The sequence below is a fragment of the Poecilia formosa genome, unplaced genomic scaffold (assembly GCF_000485575.1).
Source record: "Poecilia formosa unplaced genomic scaffold, Poecilia_formosa-5.1.2 Scaffold184, whole genome shotgun sequence".
Classification (NCBI taxonomy): Eukaryota; Metazoa; Chordata; class Actinopteri; order Cyprinodontiformes; family Poeciliidae; genus Poecilia; species Poecilia formosa.
The window spans coordinates 515,325-532,408 of NW_006800123.1; the positions used below are offsets into that span (position 1 = coordinate 515,325).

At 37.0% G+C, this 17,084-nt stretch overlaps 1 protein-coding gene across 1 annotated transcript; it reads left to right on the forward strand.

The window, feature by feature from the left end:
• The first annotated feature begins 5,639 nt into the window (after positions 1-5,639).
• Positions 5,640-16,740, forward strand: pxdc1b (PX domain containing 1b). Its single transcript, XM_007565950.2, has 5 exons — positions 5,640-6,123; positions 13,029-13,120; positions 13,518-13,635; positions 13,736-13,847; positions 14,448-16,740. Exons 1-5 carry the CDS (start codon positions 5,868-5,870, stop codon positions 14,569-14,571), a joined length of 702 nt encoding a protein of 233 aa, XP_007566012.1. The 5' UTR covers positions 5,640-5,867; the 3' UTR covers positions 14,572-16,740.
• Positions 16,741-17,084: the final 344 nt, after the last annotated feature.

Consider the following 17,084-nt stretch of genomic DNA (forward strand, 5'->3'; position numbering starts at 1 on the left):
CACTTCAAAAAAAAATGGTTCAAAAATAAAATCAACAGTTCATAATAAATAAGGGTTCAAAAATAAAATCAATACTTACAAATAAAAATTGTTCAAAAATAAAATCAACACTTCAAAATAAAAATGGCTCAAAATCAACGCTTTAATAAAATGCTGAAAAATAAAATCAACATTTCAAAATAAAACACTGCTGGAAAGTATACATTTTAACAAGTTGATTTTGAAAAACATTAGGATATGACCACTTTTGTTAAAAAATATGTGAAGTGCAGCATGCACGTGTTTTCAAACCCATTTGAACTAATACCCATAAATTAAATTCTATGCAATAGATTTCATTTAAATACCACCACATCAGCAAATAACCTTACCTGTGTGTAATTTATTTTCAGCATAAATTCAGATGTTTTGTTAAGGACTGAATGACAGTACAGTTGTTGAAAGCAAACAGGTCATAGCTTTGAATCCTCGCCTTCTGTCATTCTGCTGAAATTTACTTGTTCTCCCTTTGCAAGCGTAGCTTATTTTCAGGTTCAATCCGTGGATAAGACACTAAGCCAAGAGGTAGAATTCCAGATTTACATTTAGAGAATGACTGTAAACGAATGGAAAAACTTTTACCAACAAACTCTGACTTCATATAAAGTGACTCTGGTCTAAATCAACAAAAATAAATAAAAGAAACTTTCATCCTCTTTTGGTTTAACAATTGCACTGTTGTAATATGAACTGCACATTTGTGCAAAGGGGGTTTTTGAGGCAGAAGTGGGCAAAACTGAATTTTACCACGTAATCTCTTTCCAAGAAGCTGTCTTAAAACATGGTAAAATGTGCTGACTGTTTCAATGTGGCCAAACCACAGACTCAAACCTAGCTCCAAACACACACATCTTTTTTCTTACATGAGGGGAAAAGAGGTTTTCTGATATTATTAAGGCAGTTTATTTGTGTGACACAATCATACAGATCAGCATATGTGTCTGAGTTGGGAAAGCGGCGCCAAAATAATCCATACCTTTTGAACGTTTTCATGTTGGAGCAACAAAACTTCTGATTTCTTATTTGTGTTAGACCAAGTTAAAGTGATGCACAATAATGAAGTGGGTTCTTAGTTTAGTCAGGTTGGATAAAGACGTGCCACAGATTCTCCACTGAACTTTGACTGGGCCATTATAACACATAGCCATGCCTTGATGTAAATCATTCCTTTCATCTGGCTGTACATTTATAATTGGTGGTCCTCCACCTTTTTCTTCTTTTTGTGATTTTATTTACACTAATGGCTTCTTCTTGCTGCTTTTTGCTCAAATTCACATTTATAAAGTACAAGGCTAGTCATTCTCCCACCAGAGTTGTGGATCTGTGCAGCTCTGTCTGCTGGTTTTTGCTGCTGAACATTGGGTTGCTTGAGATATGTGCATATGAATGGGCCAATTTCATATGGCCCATTCAATTTAGCAGCAATTTAAATAAATACAGTTTTAACTCTTTGGAAATTTTCCAACTAATATAAAGATGGAAGTTAGCATCTGGCACGTTTCACGTTATCGAGAAGTCAAAATTTTGCATTTCAGTCTGTCTGTCAGTAAAACAAACAAAAAACAAATAAGATGGTGCAAAAACAAAATAAATAATTTTTATGCCTCTCATTGCTTGACTCAAAATCTGTTTTACTTTTCTGTAGGAAACCAATGTTGCTGAGCACAGAGAGCAAACTCGGTCAATGAAGTAGAACTTGAACACAAATCTGCTCAAACTATCAGTTAATGACTAGGTTCTCATGGCAGACGACAGGACAACATTGATCCATGTTTTTAAGATACTTGTGTAAAAGTTTATATATAAACTTAATCTCACACTTCAACCAACACATAATAATTTAGTGTGCAGTGTAGCTCTCTGATACCTTGCTATTAGAGAGGATCACTGTGATTTTTCACACCACTGTATAATTTCAAGTTTTGTAAACACCATTGGTGGTTGTGCACGTCTAATAAAGCTTTAAATGTATTATGGTTAACTTCTTACCAACACCCACTTAGAGAACAAATATGGTCTCCAATACTTTACATAAAATTTTAGAAAAATCCCTAATTAAACCAAATTACATATACTTTTAATTATTCATAATTAAACAAATATTCTGTCTTAGAATCCAACTCAAAAGTCAAAAGTTTAACTTTTGATAAATAATAAGACTACCTTATTTAATTGGGCTAAAGCACAATATGTCACAGATGTGTTGATCTTTGTATAAAATTAGCTAGTTATCTAATTTTGCAAAGCAAGAGCAATAAATAAAAGTTTAAAAAAAGTAAAAAAAAAGTTAGCTCAGTTTATTTATATACATATGTCTAAATGTGAGGAAACGAACAAACTTCAGTGGAAAATTAAACTCCTAAACTCTTTTTAGAGCTGAGAGTTTTGGTGATAAACACTCCAGGTGTGTCTGCATGACAAAAAGTATGAATATGTGGAAAAAGCACTTTATGCCCAGTGTAAACACAGTGGAGGAATACTGTGATCCCGCGTCTCTTCCAATGATAATACAAACCTTTTTTAGTGAACATCATCATTTAGCAACAGGCCAAAATGCAGATGGACATATAATTAGAAATTGCTTACAGCTCCTCTTGTAATTTAAAATAACAAGAAGGTTACAGTGCAGCAGAGATAGTGTGAATATTTGCATGTTGTTTGCATGTTTGCATGTCAACACATTCCTTCTGTGGAAACATTTGGGGACATTTGGATGTGATATTGTCAAACTTTACAGAGCACTTTTTGATTTATCAGCTGTTAGCTTTAAAGTCACAAGGATGCATGTTAAGTGCTTACCATGTGCTTTGCCTTGTCAGAGCGTCTTTTTCCCCATTTAAGCATCACTGTTTTACAGTTTTCCATCACATAATGCTACTGCTAAGTGCATGCAGGTGCATATACGTGCGTCTGTGGGGTGTTGAGATGAACTGCTTTTACCAGAACAGTTTCCCTCTCCACAGTCATTAATTACAGCTGAATTGTCGTTTCTTGCCTCCACCATAGCTTCCAGTAAAGATCTTTTATTAGTCCCTGGCTCTCCTCTCTGTGAAATATAAGTGCTCCGCTTCATGGAGCTACACAGAGACACCCTGTTTCTCTTTAGATTACTCTGTCAAAACATGGAAACTCGATAGCTGATTGTTAGGTAAGGAAAGGGAATTTTATTATTTATGCAGCACATTTTCAGCAGCAAGGCAATTAAAGTGCTTTACGCGAAATAAAAGGAAATACAAACAAAATAACAAACCAAAGGAAAGAGCAAAAGAAGAAGAATCTAATAATTTTGATCCAAAGTATATAAACTAGATACTCTTGTTCAGGGTTGCTAGATAAATATAAGTAAGTTTAATTCCTTTTCTGGGTTGTAGGAATAGGAATCTAAAAAGTAGTTGCTAAGGTAATTACTTAGCAACTAGGTAAGTAGTTGCTAATTTACCTAGCAACTCGTAATCTTAGAACTACTTACTAATAATCTAGGTTTGTTCTAATCCCTGTTCTGGGTTGCTGGATAAGTGTGAGTATGCGTCCTCTGAATTTTCTAAGTATGTCCAAATCTGTAAAAGTAATGAACTAAATGTTTCTATTATGGAAGTAGTTTTTCTGGTTATTAAAGTTGTTATTAAAGTTTTGACTGAATTTCAGCTCTGATATTGATATTTTCATGTGGCTTAAAATGTGTTTTCTTCCCTAAAGACCTTGAAAGAGGTTCGTCTTTATATTTGTTTTCAGTCCATTTCTGTAGCATGGGGAGAACAATTATTTATTATTATTCAACAAGAGTACTGTGGTTAAGCTACCAGTTCAGATTCAAATTAGAAATCTGACAAATGCATATAAGAAACTCTGGGCTCTTTTACTAAGATAGTATTATTTAAAGACTGTAATCTTTTGTATTTGTATTATTTTTGTATGTTTATTGAAATTTATGAGATTGTTTTATGAACTTACATTTATTGCCGTTGTTCTTCAACGCTTCGATGCAACTTTGCTTGTTTTGGAGTACAACATGAAGAACACAGTGTTCTTTTTAAGACTTTGAGCAGTCAGAGGAATTAAATGGGAACACATGGAGATACCTTAATCAAAAAGAAAAGCCCAGAGAGTCATATTCAGACAGGATCAGCACAAATAAAACACATAAGCTGTTTGAATCAAACCAAAAGTTGATTTTGGACCCCACAAACCCTCAGCAGCCTCTTCTGGGAGCGCTCTCCACTGGCTGTCTGGAAAGAACACATCATTTAAAGCTGGTTTTGTTTAGAGTTGGAACAGAGGCAATAAATGAAGGGTAGCTAATAAGTAGTTAGCAGAACTTATCATGGTTAAGAGGAGAGAAAAGTATACCACTATCCTGTTAATGCAAAAGGAGATGGACACTGCAGGCTTTGCAGACCTTTGCATTCCTTGCATAATTATACCCTGTTGTCAAGGAGGGAGGAAGGAAGGAGGGAGGGAGTGAGGAAAATGGGCAGCGGATCCAGAAAGCTCAAACTCTCTGAACTCTGGAAACTGTAAACAAGTGGGTGAAACGAACAATACACTTAAAGCAATATATCTTATCTTTTTAATATTTTTGGTTTTACTTTTTAAAGCTATGGAAACCGTAAGTCACACATGCAAAATCCCAAATCATAATCAAGGAATACAAAGTGATGATTTGGTTTTTTGGATTTCATATTTATGACATTTAATGTCAAAATCATGACTTCAGAACAAACCGTTTTGACTTTAAATTGAATGATTATAACTTCTGAAGTAAAAATTATGACTTTTTATTTTAAAACTATGGCTGTAAAAAGCCAAAGTTCTGACTTGGAACCCATGGTTCCCCTTTTGTATCTCATGATCATGACTTTAAATGTCAAATTTGGATTTTTTTTGCCTCCTATTACTGTCTTTAAATCCATAGTTACTTGTCTTATTCGTTTTCTGTTCTGATTTTTTTAATGTTATTTATTTATTTATTTATTTATTTATTTATTTATTTATTTGTTAGCCTTACTTTAAACATCCATACTTCTGTTTAACTTTAACTTACTGTTGTAGGCCAGAATTTCCCCACTTTGGGACAACAATGTATATTTCTATTCTATTAAGTTCTAATTATGAAACGCATGACTTTAAATGCGAGCATACTTTTTGTTTTTTAATTAAAAACAATTTTGTATCTCACAATCGTGACTCCTAGGAGTCAAAGTGTAATTTTGTATCTCATAATTCTGAATATCACATTTAAAATTAAAATATTTTAATAATGAAAGTCAAAATGTATTGACATCAACAAGTGGCTGGAGGAAGCTCAATAAAATTACTAAATATGACTAAAATACGTAATTGTGGCTGCTTCTCTTCAGAATTATTTAAAGATTCATAATTTTCCTTTCTCTTTCTCAAAACTACGATTTTAATTACACTTATAAAGTTAACGTCATCATTTTAAAGTCACAAAAAAACTCAACTGACTCACATTTTCGTTTTTTTTTCTTTCTTAAAAGTGGCTAAAATTGGCTATTTAAATCAGCTTCGCAGAGGCGCTAAATTAGTCTCTGAAGTCAGTTGAGTGTTTTCCCCTCAGTCATGCCACGTTTGACAGTACTGACGGGTTGAGCTAACCCTCCTCTTTCTGCTCCTCCTGCTGCTGCTCCTCTCTCTCTCTGCTGCAGCTGTCCGACGCTCTCAGAGGGCAGACGGAAAACTTCCCGAAGTTGCCTTTTTCCTCCGGCGCAGCGTTTGGGTTTCGGAGCTGGTCCCAACCTCCACGACAGCCCCCCCCAACCCCGCGGCAGCAGCCCCGGCATGCCGGACTCAAACGCCTGAAGGGCGGGATGGCATCGGCCGTGTTTGAAGGCACGTCTCTGGTCAACATGTTTGTCCGGGACTGCTGGGTTAACGGGATCCGGAGGCTCATCATCAGCCAGCGCGGAGAGGAAGAGGAGTTCTTCGAGATCCGAACCGAGTGGTCCGACAGGAACATTTTATACTTGCATCGGAGTTATTCCGACCTGGGGCGGCTCTTTAAAAGACTGCTGGAGTCCTTTCCGGAGGACAGAAAGGACTTATCTAAATCTCCGCTGATAGAAGGTCGGTAAGATGGGAGAAACAGATTGAGACAGACAGGAAATGATGACAGCCACTTAATATTAAAGCTGGTTGTTTAGACTGATGGAGAAAAATGCGCCAAAGGAATGCGCACTTTTACAAATATTGCCTTTTGAATGATATTACGCATACATCTGGCAGATTTTCAACCAAGGTATCTCTCAAAAGATAATTAGACATAATGAAAGAAGTATAAAAAACATTATAATTGTATTATGATCGAAATTGTATGTATAGCCAAATTTTGTTATATAGATTGACTGAGTTTGCTGGCTTTTTAATAGAAAGAAAAAAAATCCACCACATGCCTTTATCAGGAGCTGATTCCCTATTAGTCCCATGTTTCAGTGTTTATTAAATAGCCTACAGGATGATGAGAGTGGGTCCTCTTTGTACTTGGAAGCTGGATTTTCAAAATTCTGACAGAAACACAAGAGTCGGAATTCTGACTAGGAAAGTAAATGCTCACAAAACAACCCTGAGTTTTGCATCCAATATGGCTGCCAAGCATGTAAGATCTCAGGACAGTGGTGGGGTATTGGCACACATAGTGGTGAAAATTAGGGAGCCTGCTGCCTTACTGCTTTTGAAATCAATACATGATTTGGTTTGTGTTACTAGTAATAGTTATTCATAAGATGGCAGATCAAATCCTACTGTTGTCTGAGTTGCAAAGAGAGCACCCCCGACTAGGATGTGACATCTTTCCCATCTTGGAGCTCTGACCACCATGATAACTCATATCAAATTCATTCTGTTTTAGCTTCTATTTTTTGCCTAATCTCCCCAAAGCTTTCAGTGGGACTCCACCCTGCAACCCTTAGAAAACTTATGAGCATCTCTCCTGCATTGCAGAAATCTAACGTGCAGGAAATGTCCTCTTTTTGAGGTATTTGCAAAGTTCAAGACTCTTTTCCAGAAACTTGCATTCAATTGAACAGTACTTTTTTGGGGGGATATTCATGATTCTGCCTCAGACAGTGCAGCAGCTGTTGTTTTGGATTTCACCTATTTTTTTCTGTTGTTTGACCCCAGAACAGCTGTGGAAATAATTTCAAAATGTATGGGTTTGTTTTCAGCTTCAACACACTGCTGCGCATTGACTTGCAAAGTCTCAAACTTGTTCACATTTTATAGGGTCAAACTTCAGTGCATTTAATAGGATTTTAATGTGGTAGGCCACCGGAAGGAAGTGGAAGAAAAATACCAATGGGAACTCTGGAGGACTTGCAGAGATCTGCCGTGTTTGTGGGAGAATTTGACGACAAGACACCAATTAGTCATTTACTCTATTTGGATTTTATAGAGATACACGCCACAAAAAAAGCCCCTCTTAAAGTTTGCTACAAGCCAGGCAGGGAACACAGCAAACATGTGGAAGAAGATGTTTTTGTTAGGTGAGACAAGAATGAAACTTTTCACTTAACAGAATAGATCCAAACAAATTCATATGTTTTGATGGGCTAGCAAGTGTCCAAACTGATTATGCAATCTCGAATCTCCAGTTGGATTTGAAAAATGTATGCTCAGAGATGCTCTCCATCCAACCTGACTGAGTTTTAGCAGCTTTCAAAAGAATGGGTAGGAAGTTTCTGTAGAGTCAAGTGTTGCTGCTGCAACTGCAGCAAAACGTGCTTCTATTAACTCAGGGAGCCTGAAGGCAAATGCACAGGAATCACTTTCCTTTCACTTCACAATTATGCGCTACTTTGTGTGGATCCATCACACTGGTCTAAAAAAACGGTTGTGAATACTTTTTCTACGGCACCACATAAAGACTCCTAGGGATTATTATGATACAAATACAAAAGGATGATGATATGTTTAATAGTGGATATATTTGTTAAGGCTTTGAGGATACTCTGAGCTGCTCATATATAGCATTTACTTCAGCCTGTTTGAACAAGTTAATGATCAACAAGTTCTTCTTTAGGATGTGTTTGCAGCAGCCCTGAATGCAATTACAAATCCCTTCATCTTTATGCATCATAGTAAATGTCCATAGCCTTTGTACAGGCTGTTGGTTGATGTGTTCAATGAAAGGAAATTGTGGGATTTCTTAGTTTTGATGCATTAATCTGGGTTTTTAACTGAAAGCTCTGCTTTGCTCTAAGTACAGATGTTCAGATAAGCGTTTGTTCTCAGGATGTAAGTAAAGCCATCATATCAACCTCCCCCCCCCCTAAAAAAAAAACCTAACAGGTAAATTACTGTTTTGTGCTAAAATGACACCAAGGATCAGTTCAAAGGGAACTAAGGAATAATTTACTGTTGGAAGAAAATGAAACAGAAGTTGTTGTACCACTTAAATCAATGTCATTAAACCTGAAAGATATGAGTTATTTTGCTGTTCAGACAGGAAAAATAACTTTGCAAGAGAAAAAAAATTATTTAATTGCATGGCAAACTAAACTTTTTTGTTCTGCAGCTTCAGCTTGAATAACAGCAGAGTTTAAAGTTTGTGTCATCTCTATGTTGGACCTTTAGCCCTCAGTATTTTCAGCTTTGGGCGGTTCTATGCTGGAGTTGCCTCAGATTTGGCAGAGTTTCCTATTTATTCAGTGTTTGAGTTTCCTCTGCACTTCCCCTTTGTCTCTGCACCCCGCGAGCCGATGCAAGTCTTTCGGAAACATCCCTTTAGTGGAGGCTGGAAAAGCTCTGCTTCCTGCCTGGGCCCTGAAAGAGCTGACGGAGTTGTTGACAGCTCGCTGCCTTTCCTCTTTCTCTGTAGTGTTTGGTGTATTTTTGGGAAGAGGCGTTCTGGGTCACATGACCGACTTTTTGCTTCTTTATTTTGTCCGTCACACCTCTTATCCAGATCACAGCTGAGCAGTACATGCCAGGTTCATGTAGTCTAGGAAAGTTTGGATGAGTGAATATAAAATTTGATTGAAGTTTTTCCAGGTTTGAATAAATTTGGATTGAGAAAGCAGAGTGTTATTGATCTAATTTTCCTTTTGAATAAATAAAGCATTTTTGATTTTAATTAGAATAATAAAATGCCTCATTTATATATTTTATATTTAAATATAAACGTCTGAAGTTCTGACCTTCCTCCCATGTCCTTCTTTTCTTCCTTGTGCCCTCACCTCTTTTCCTCTTTTCCTCTTCCTTTTCTTCCTTCTGTCTTTCCAACATAAGAAGACAAAAGTCTTTCTCTCAGCCCGTCTTCTTTTGTCCTGCTTACCTCCTTTCCTATTCTTCCTTGCTCCCTTCTCCGTGTTCCTCCTTTCTATCCTTCTGCCTTTTATCGTTCCCTGTGTTCTTCATTCTCCTACCTCTTGTCCTTTCCAATATCCTTCCTTCTTTCTTTTCTTATAACCTTTCATCTTTCTTTCCATTTATCCTTCCTAGAAGAAAGTAGTTTTTTCTTTCCTTAATTACTTTTTTATGTCCTTCAATGGCTATTTCCTGTCCGTTTCTTTCTTGTTGTCTTTCTTTTTTCCTGTCTTCTGCCTCTCATTGTTCTTTCTTTCCTTGTGTCATTTCTCCCTCCGTCCTTTTAATGTCTCCAACCTCTCTTCTTTCCTTGTATCCTCCTTCTTGATTCTTATGTCTTTCCTTTCTTTGCTGTTTCTTGCTTTTCCATTTTTGTTATTAATTTTTTTTTCATCAGGAAAATCTCCACTGAGATTAAAAATCTCTTTTGCCAGAGAATCCTGGCCAAGACTGGCAGCAGGACACAAAATGCTCCATATTTAAAACTGCAGCTCTTCACTGTAGAAATTTTATGACGGTCTTAAGTATTTTGAACTAAACGTAGAGTATTGAAAAGTTTAGAATTTTTTCATGAAGTGTGTAGGAACTCTGTCAATGGATGCTGTTGATAGTTGAGGTAGAAGTTAAGCTCCTTCAGTCACTTAGGACCGCTTCAACAAGCCACCAGTATTCCAAACAACATGGGTTTAATTACATTCTTTCACATTCAATATTTCATTTGCGTGCCTCGAGCGCTGTTTAGACTGACGGCCCTTTCCCAGTCGACTTTCAAGCTGCAGTCGTGTTTTCCTGTAACTGTGAAGTACCCGGGCAACAAAGAAGGCGTGTAGGGCTTTTCAGACTGATGTCATGATGAGAAAGAGATTTCGAGAGCGACTGAGGGAGGAGGGGGACTGGCCATTTTTAACCTGGTGTTTACATGTGACCTCAGTGTGAACATCAGTTTCAGTTGGACACGATTGCTCATGGTTCATGTGAAGTAGGTGTAATTAAAAATAAAACTGGGTCACTGCTTCCTACAAATTAAAGACTCTAATTAAAATTGTTTAGGACTGATGAACAGTAATTTTCTTGCTGTTTTTGAATATTTTAGTAAACCATTGGGTTATTCTGGCATTAACAAACTATTGGATTCTGTGGCCCCGCCCACTACAAATAGCCTTTAAAAGTAAATAATGATGTTTTTGTGACATTCCAGGCTGCTCTTATATTGTTCTATTTATATAGACATGAAGATTAACCCCTTTCTTTCTATTAATTACAACAATCTGTAAATATTCATAATAAGGAGCAATTCTGAATTTAAAAACCACTTTCATCCTGTGAAATGATTACATGTGTTTAAAATACATTTAATGTACAAAGTCATTTGTAGCATATAATGAATATATTTTAGACCAGTTTCACTTAAAAAATGCAAACATATCTGATAAATGAGAGAACGCAGCAGCAGGTTTAATAGCTGCCTGGATGAAGATGTTTACAGACGTAGAGTTGTCAGCTTGTTGACGGCGACATTAAGAAATAACACGCTGACCAAACTGCTGTGTGTTGGTGGTTGAGTGATTATGTGCTAAACTGCTGACATATCCTTATCAGATCCTCACAGATGATGGTTGTGACTCTTACAACATCTTTTGACTATTCTAAGCTCCCCATTTAAAGATGAATTTGACATTTCTGAGCTCATATGTTTGATTATGTATTATAATCCTAATAATTATATAATTGCTATTTAACCTCAAACGAGGCAGTCTCTTGATTCTACCCAAAACTTACTGGCAGCTAAAAGGGAACGTCTTTAAGCTCTTCATAGTTGTCAGCTTTAAGGCCAGCAATCTAACTGAATAATCTTGGAGAGCATTGCATAATGAGTTATAGCATAACATCAGGAAGACAGGAAATCCACGCAGGAAATAGACGCTTAAACGGGAAATTGAAGGAAATGGTCTCAGGCATTTTAGTTGGAAAAACAAGACAGATTTGCTATGGCATTTTTTTCTGAAGGATAACTGGACAATTAGAAAATCTAAGCTCGTATGAAAAACATAGTTGACTTCGGTCTTGTATTGTGCTAATTGCAAGCGTGGCAAAAGAAGTGGTGCAGACGGGGTTTCCAGCAACACTGAAAGTACCATCTTCAGTGGGAATTTTCTTCTTATGTGGTTTAAAACCTTTCTCTGTCCTCCACCGCCGTTGATTGTACAAATCCTGGGAGACACATTTTACAGTGATCAGCTGATGTGAGTCACACACTGACTAAATAATGAAGCATATACCTTAGAAAGAGCAATGAGTGGTTCTCCTTCAGTTTCCTCACAGTGACTGCCCATGTTTTTCGTAACCATAGCTACAATAAAAAGTGGTGGCGTTTTCTTTCAGCCAGTTCATCAGCTGTTGTTCTATATGTATCCACAGAACAACAGAAACTTTCCAGCATTATCTGTATCTTATTAATGAGCTATAAGGGACTTGTTGATGATAATCTTTTTAACTTTTTAAAGCTTGAACAATGATATTGTCAACCAGTCCAATCCAGGCAAACACATTTTTAAGACTCCATGCTAAGAAAAACGTCTGGGCATTAAGATTCTCTAAATGTTTGAGGATTTAACCATCCAGTAATTCTTCAACCCCCTGGGAATGATGTAATCACTTTAAATGGTTGAGGGTGTGGGAGCACATAGCACCAGTTCTTCTATGCAACAGTGCCTGTTTTGTTTGTGCTGTTTAGATGAGACAGCGCCTCGTCAGTTTGACCTCAGTATTTGTTCTTCATACTTCTCACCACATCCCTTTATGTCGACATGGCAGTAAATGACGCCTCCCTGACCGCCCGCTCTGAGGGGTGGCAGCCTCATATCACCAAACGGGATGATATTTATCCACCCACTACCTTCCAAATATGCATTCCCTCTTTTGTTCAAGGCTTAAATTATCACAGACTTTGGTATGCAGCATCTGTTATTACCGTTCTGTGTTATTATGTGCTGTTAAACAAATGCCAGTGGTTGCACGGTAATTTTACAGCAACACTTTATGGAGTTTCTTGTGCTCCTGTTGCAAGAGCAGGTACCACGCAGCATTGTTGAGGAAAAGGTTACTTTAATAAAAGCTTGGCCACTTCTTTTATGCATCTAGATTGACCTTTTTTTAAAAAAAAAAAAAAAAATCGAACTTTTCCGATTGCTATGTCCTGACTTTGCAGATAGGTAACGCTCCGTTTCAGTAAAGGTCACAGCAACAGCCTTGATTAATTGTCAAAGTACAAAAATAGTTGTGCTTGGCATTTCAATTTTGGCAGTTTCTTTGTGTATTAAAGGTTTCTGTACATTGCATTGCTGAGAGGTGGATGGATACAGGGAGCAAATCCCTCAGCAGTGTAACAACTGACTTCGCAAAAACGTTTGGATTCTGACAATCTGTAATATCCTGATATACACATTTAAAGAAAAACATGCTGTACTAATCTTAGCAATATAATCATGATCATACCACTTACATGCAGTAAGCTACCAAATAAACAAACAAAATATTTTTTTTAGTATTGCTGGCCTTCTTATTATATTTATGTGATAACGCCAAATATGTTCTCCATATATAAAAATATATATATATCGATATTTTCTTCCCCCATCCATACATTCATTTTTTTTTCTTTTTTGCAGGTCTGGTGAAAATCAAAGATGCACATGACATTGAGGAGAAGTTGAATGAGGTGGAAAGACTTCTAAAGAATGCCATCAACATGCCATGCAAGGTTAGTAATTTAATTAAAACTGTTGGTATATTTTTAATGTGACAAGAAACTCTATTCATAATTATGCCATAAAATGGAGGGAGCAGGGCCAGAGAGATACCAAAGTCAAATAGCTACAACAAACCCTCTTGCCCAAATTCCATCGACTAAATAAATAACATACTGGTCCATATTTAGAGGATTAAATCATTAAAACTGCATCACATAACCAGCACCAGTATGATCATACAGTTGATTATAAGTTAAAGTTGATCACTTTATCTTTTAAAGGTGATATTTTGACAGATAAAATAAAATAAAAAAATTAAATGAAAACAGCAACAAAACCTTAAGAAGATGCAACAGATTCAGTATTATTTAAAAGGTCCTGTTTCGTCTAAAAACTTCCCTCCTCCAGTTTTCCAGGTCAGAGGTGATGTTGACTTTCTTTGAACGCTCGCCGCTGGACCAGGTGCTAAGGAATGACAAAGTCCACAGAATCCAGCCGTGCTTTCAGAGTCCAATCAACATATCAGGTACATGTACATGTGGAACATATTGATCAGTGAACTTATTTCATCCCCCAGCCTTTGATAAGTTCACGTGTGACGCAATGCTGCACTCTGTACCTTTCAGAAATCATGCGGTCGAACGGATTCTGTCTGGCCAACACAGAAACCATTGTATTTGATGATAGTATACCAGAGGAAAAAGAAAGGCCGTCGTCCACAGACTCCGGAGAGCACACGTGAGTATTGAGCTTACTTTGTAAGATAAGCTTAGAAATACTCTGTGCATGAAAAATCACATTGATCATGTCATTCTTGAGCTAACTTTTAAGTAAGATCATGTCAATTTTGCATCAAGTTTATTTTTTATTTTTTATTTTTAACTTCTGAATTTGCTATTTTTCCCCACAAATCCTGCTATTTCCATGTTCGCTTCTGAGTTGTTGAGTGATGAAGTCTTTAAATGTGACTGTCCAGCGCCTTCGTGCATTACAGGAAGTATGTCTGTACACCTCTTCCTTCCTTCTTTGTGTAGGAAGCAAAAGCGGAACACATTCCTTTTGGTACTTGCCACAAAGCAGCTTTTGAAAAATAAGAATGGGGTCAAAATGTCACAATTTACTGCTTACAGTTAAAATTATACCTATATTTTCAAATATATACATCCATATACACGTTTTAATGTTTAAGAAGTTCATCAAGATAATTTGTCATATTGTCAATGAACTCTACAAGAAGAACTATTTAAATGGCTTATTAAAAGCCCACAATAAATATGACATTTGTGCTTATGATGAGTGTAAACTTTTGACCGGACCTGTTTTGGGTTTTTCCCACAGGTACGAAGACGGAACAGAATTTTTGCCAATGGAAGCAGACGTGTGTGACCAGGAAACAGAAGCGTATGTCACCAACCTCTCCTACTACCATCTGGTCCCATTTGAAACGGACATCCTGGAATGAACACTTGTGGATGGATATTTCTCCTTCAGCCGAACTGAACTATGCAACTCTGCACATAGCTGCTCCAGCTCAACGCTGCTGCTCCTGAATGCAACCGTTTCTGGAGTTGGTGAACTTTGGAAGAATGCCGCAGCATCACCACTTCATTCCCTTCACGGGACGTCACCGGTGTGCCTCGTTTGGAGTCCTAACTCTTTATCATAAGTGTTACAGATCTGATGGTTTCAGCTAGACTAAGACATTTCTTTAAGATGCTAGTCATCCACTTTAACAGGACTAAAACCGATCAGCATTTGTAATAAACACCAGGTTGGGGGATCCATACATCAGTAATACAGCTGTAATTCATTGGACCATTCAGTGTTAATGTAATTGACCAGCAATCAATTTTATTGACTGGGCTGTTTTATCCTTTCTGGATTGCACATTTAAACCGCTAACCTGCTTTGCTAAGATATCCGTCATGGGATTTGTTGTCTGCTCTCCACCTACACGACTTCTCTCAAAACACTGTCTTAGAAAAAAGCTGTATTTTCACCTGTTTTCACTGTGATAGCTGTGATTGCACAAATGCTTTTCTAACATGTCAGCACTCCAAGATCCTAGTGAACTCAAACTCAGTTTGTTTGGATGCCAACTTATGGAAGAAAATGGAATCCTTTTCTGGGACAAACCTTTGTGGGAAAGTTAGGGATGCAACAATCTAAATTTTTGGTCCTGATACTGACACTAATCATTTCAATTACTGTAGGCATGTTTTAGTACCAATTTCAAGAACAAAAGTACATTACATTGAAATCATTGAGATCATTATTAAATGTTCTACATAGTATTGTGATTTACCCCCACTTAACTCTCAGACACCAGTGATCTTCAGGATACAGCAGCTTCCTTTTACAATAAATCCAACAAATAATTTTCCCCTGTTGGAGTTTCTTCAGCTCAGCCTAAGCCTTTAGCACAGTCACCCCAAATACATACTCATTTCACAAGTAGGAATATTGCTGAAAAGAATCATTTTCTTTCCAAAGTCCGTTTGTCTTAGTGATAAAATGTACATGTGTTGTTGTGTTTATTTGATGTAACAAGTGTGAGCCCTAATCCTGAAAGCTAAACCACTTCAGTGCTGTTGTTGCAGTTGAAGCGAGGAAAAGAAAGCTTTGTTTTCCAGCCCTGCTGGAGTCATTTCTGTCCCGCCCTGTGACATGACATGAGTTTGCTCAGTCAGCTTCGTTTGAGCGTGGGAGTCTGCGGCTTGGCCTGGGACGGCTAAACAAGACTTTTCTTTGTATGTAAAAGACAAATCACTTTGCTTGTTTGAATGTATGGAGAAAAAAAAAGATCTTTATTGGTCCTCCTGTCACTATAAAGAAGACCCTTACAGTTCTGAAAGCTCGGAGCTCAAAGGTTCATTGTATTTGTGTTGTTTTAGATGTTTTCGTTTCTATGTAAGCTAACAGCTTGTGCCCAGGTTTCTGCCACAGCAATTACAAAAGCATTCACATACTTGGCACATGAGCCGGGAGCATGTCCTCCGCATCAGCCCGCGTAGCTGCTCAGTCTTGATCTCTATTCACCCCCGTGAGAAAGTAAAGCTCTTTTAAGGGTGAGACACAACAAAAGCCCTTATTTATTTTTTTTGTTAGATTATCTTCTGAAGCAGCACATTACCTACGTTTTTGTTTTGCAAAGGTTTTGCAAAGGACCAAAAAGTTTCATTTTTAAAACTCGCAAGTCAGCTAGAAAGTTAGTTTAAGATGCGTTTGCTTCCTCAGTGCATGGCGTTGTGACTGCAGTTGTACTAAAGAAGTGCAATGTAGCAAAGGAAATGAGGAACAAATTGCTGGTACTTCAATTTCTGTGGTATTTTGACACATATCAATGCCTAACATGCCAGCTGTGTGTTTAGGAGTAATTGAAGCAAGATGGAATATAATATAACAAGAAATACATATGTGATGTTCAGCCATTTTCTGTGAATCAAACAATTCTCTGTCATGTTTGCTTTCATTATGTCTCATTTGAGGAGATAATTTGCAGTGTAAATATATTTCAATGAAGGTAACTAATTATTAAGTTGTTTGATAACCTAGAAACAATTCAGTATTAGATTCAGATTATCAGTCAGAGATGTTCTCAGACAAATAAATATGTTTTCAATAAATCATGATACTTGTTTTTGTTATTTATGAGTAATACACAATAATAAAGAATATAGGGTCAGTTTGAGGAAAACTCATTCAAATAATTTGTGCAATGAAGCACACTTGTAATATTATTTAACAGACCTTTGTGGGAAAGGTTTGCTAGAAATTGTTACATTTCTCATTTCTCAAATATTAAAGAATATTAAGATAGAAAATGATTGCTGAACTGTGGTTACCCACTTCAATGGGTATCCACAGACTTGGGTATACCCTATAGTTTGTTGGTTGTTTTAAATCATAAAGGACATAGTGAAATCTCATGGATGCAGAATTTTATTTTATGTCTCACATGCTTAGTAGGCTGAC

Excerpts from the sequence above, each read along its gene's own strand:
- pxdc1b (XM_007565950.2), top strand. The coding sequence starts at position 5,868 with ATGGCATCGGCCGTGTTTGAAGGCACGTCTCTGGTCAACATGTTTGTC. Across the intron at positions 6,124-13,028 it reads TAAATCTCCGCTGATAGAAG|GTCTGGTGAAAATCAAAGAT; the intron begins GTCGGTAAGATG and ends TCTTTTTTGCAG. Across the intron at positions 13,848-14,447 it reads ACAGACTCCGGAGAGCACAC|GTACGAAGACGGAACAGAAT; the intron begins GTGAGTATTGAG and ends TTTTTCCCACAG.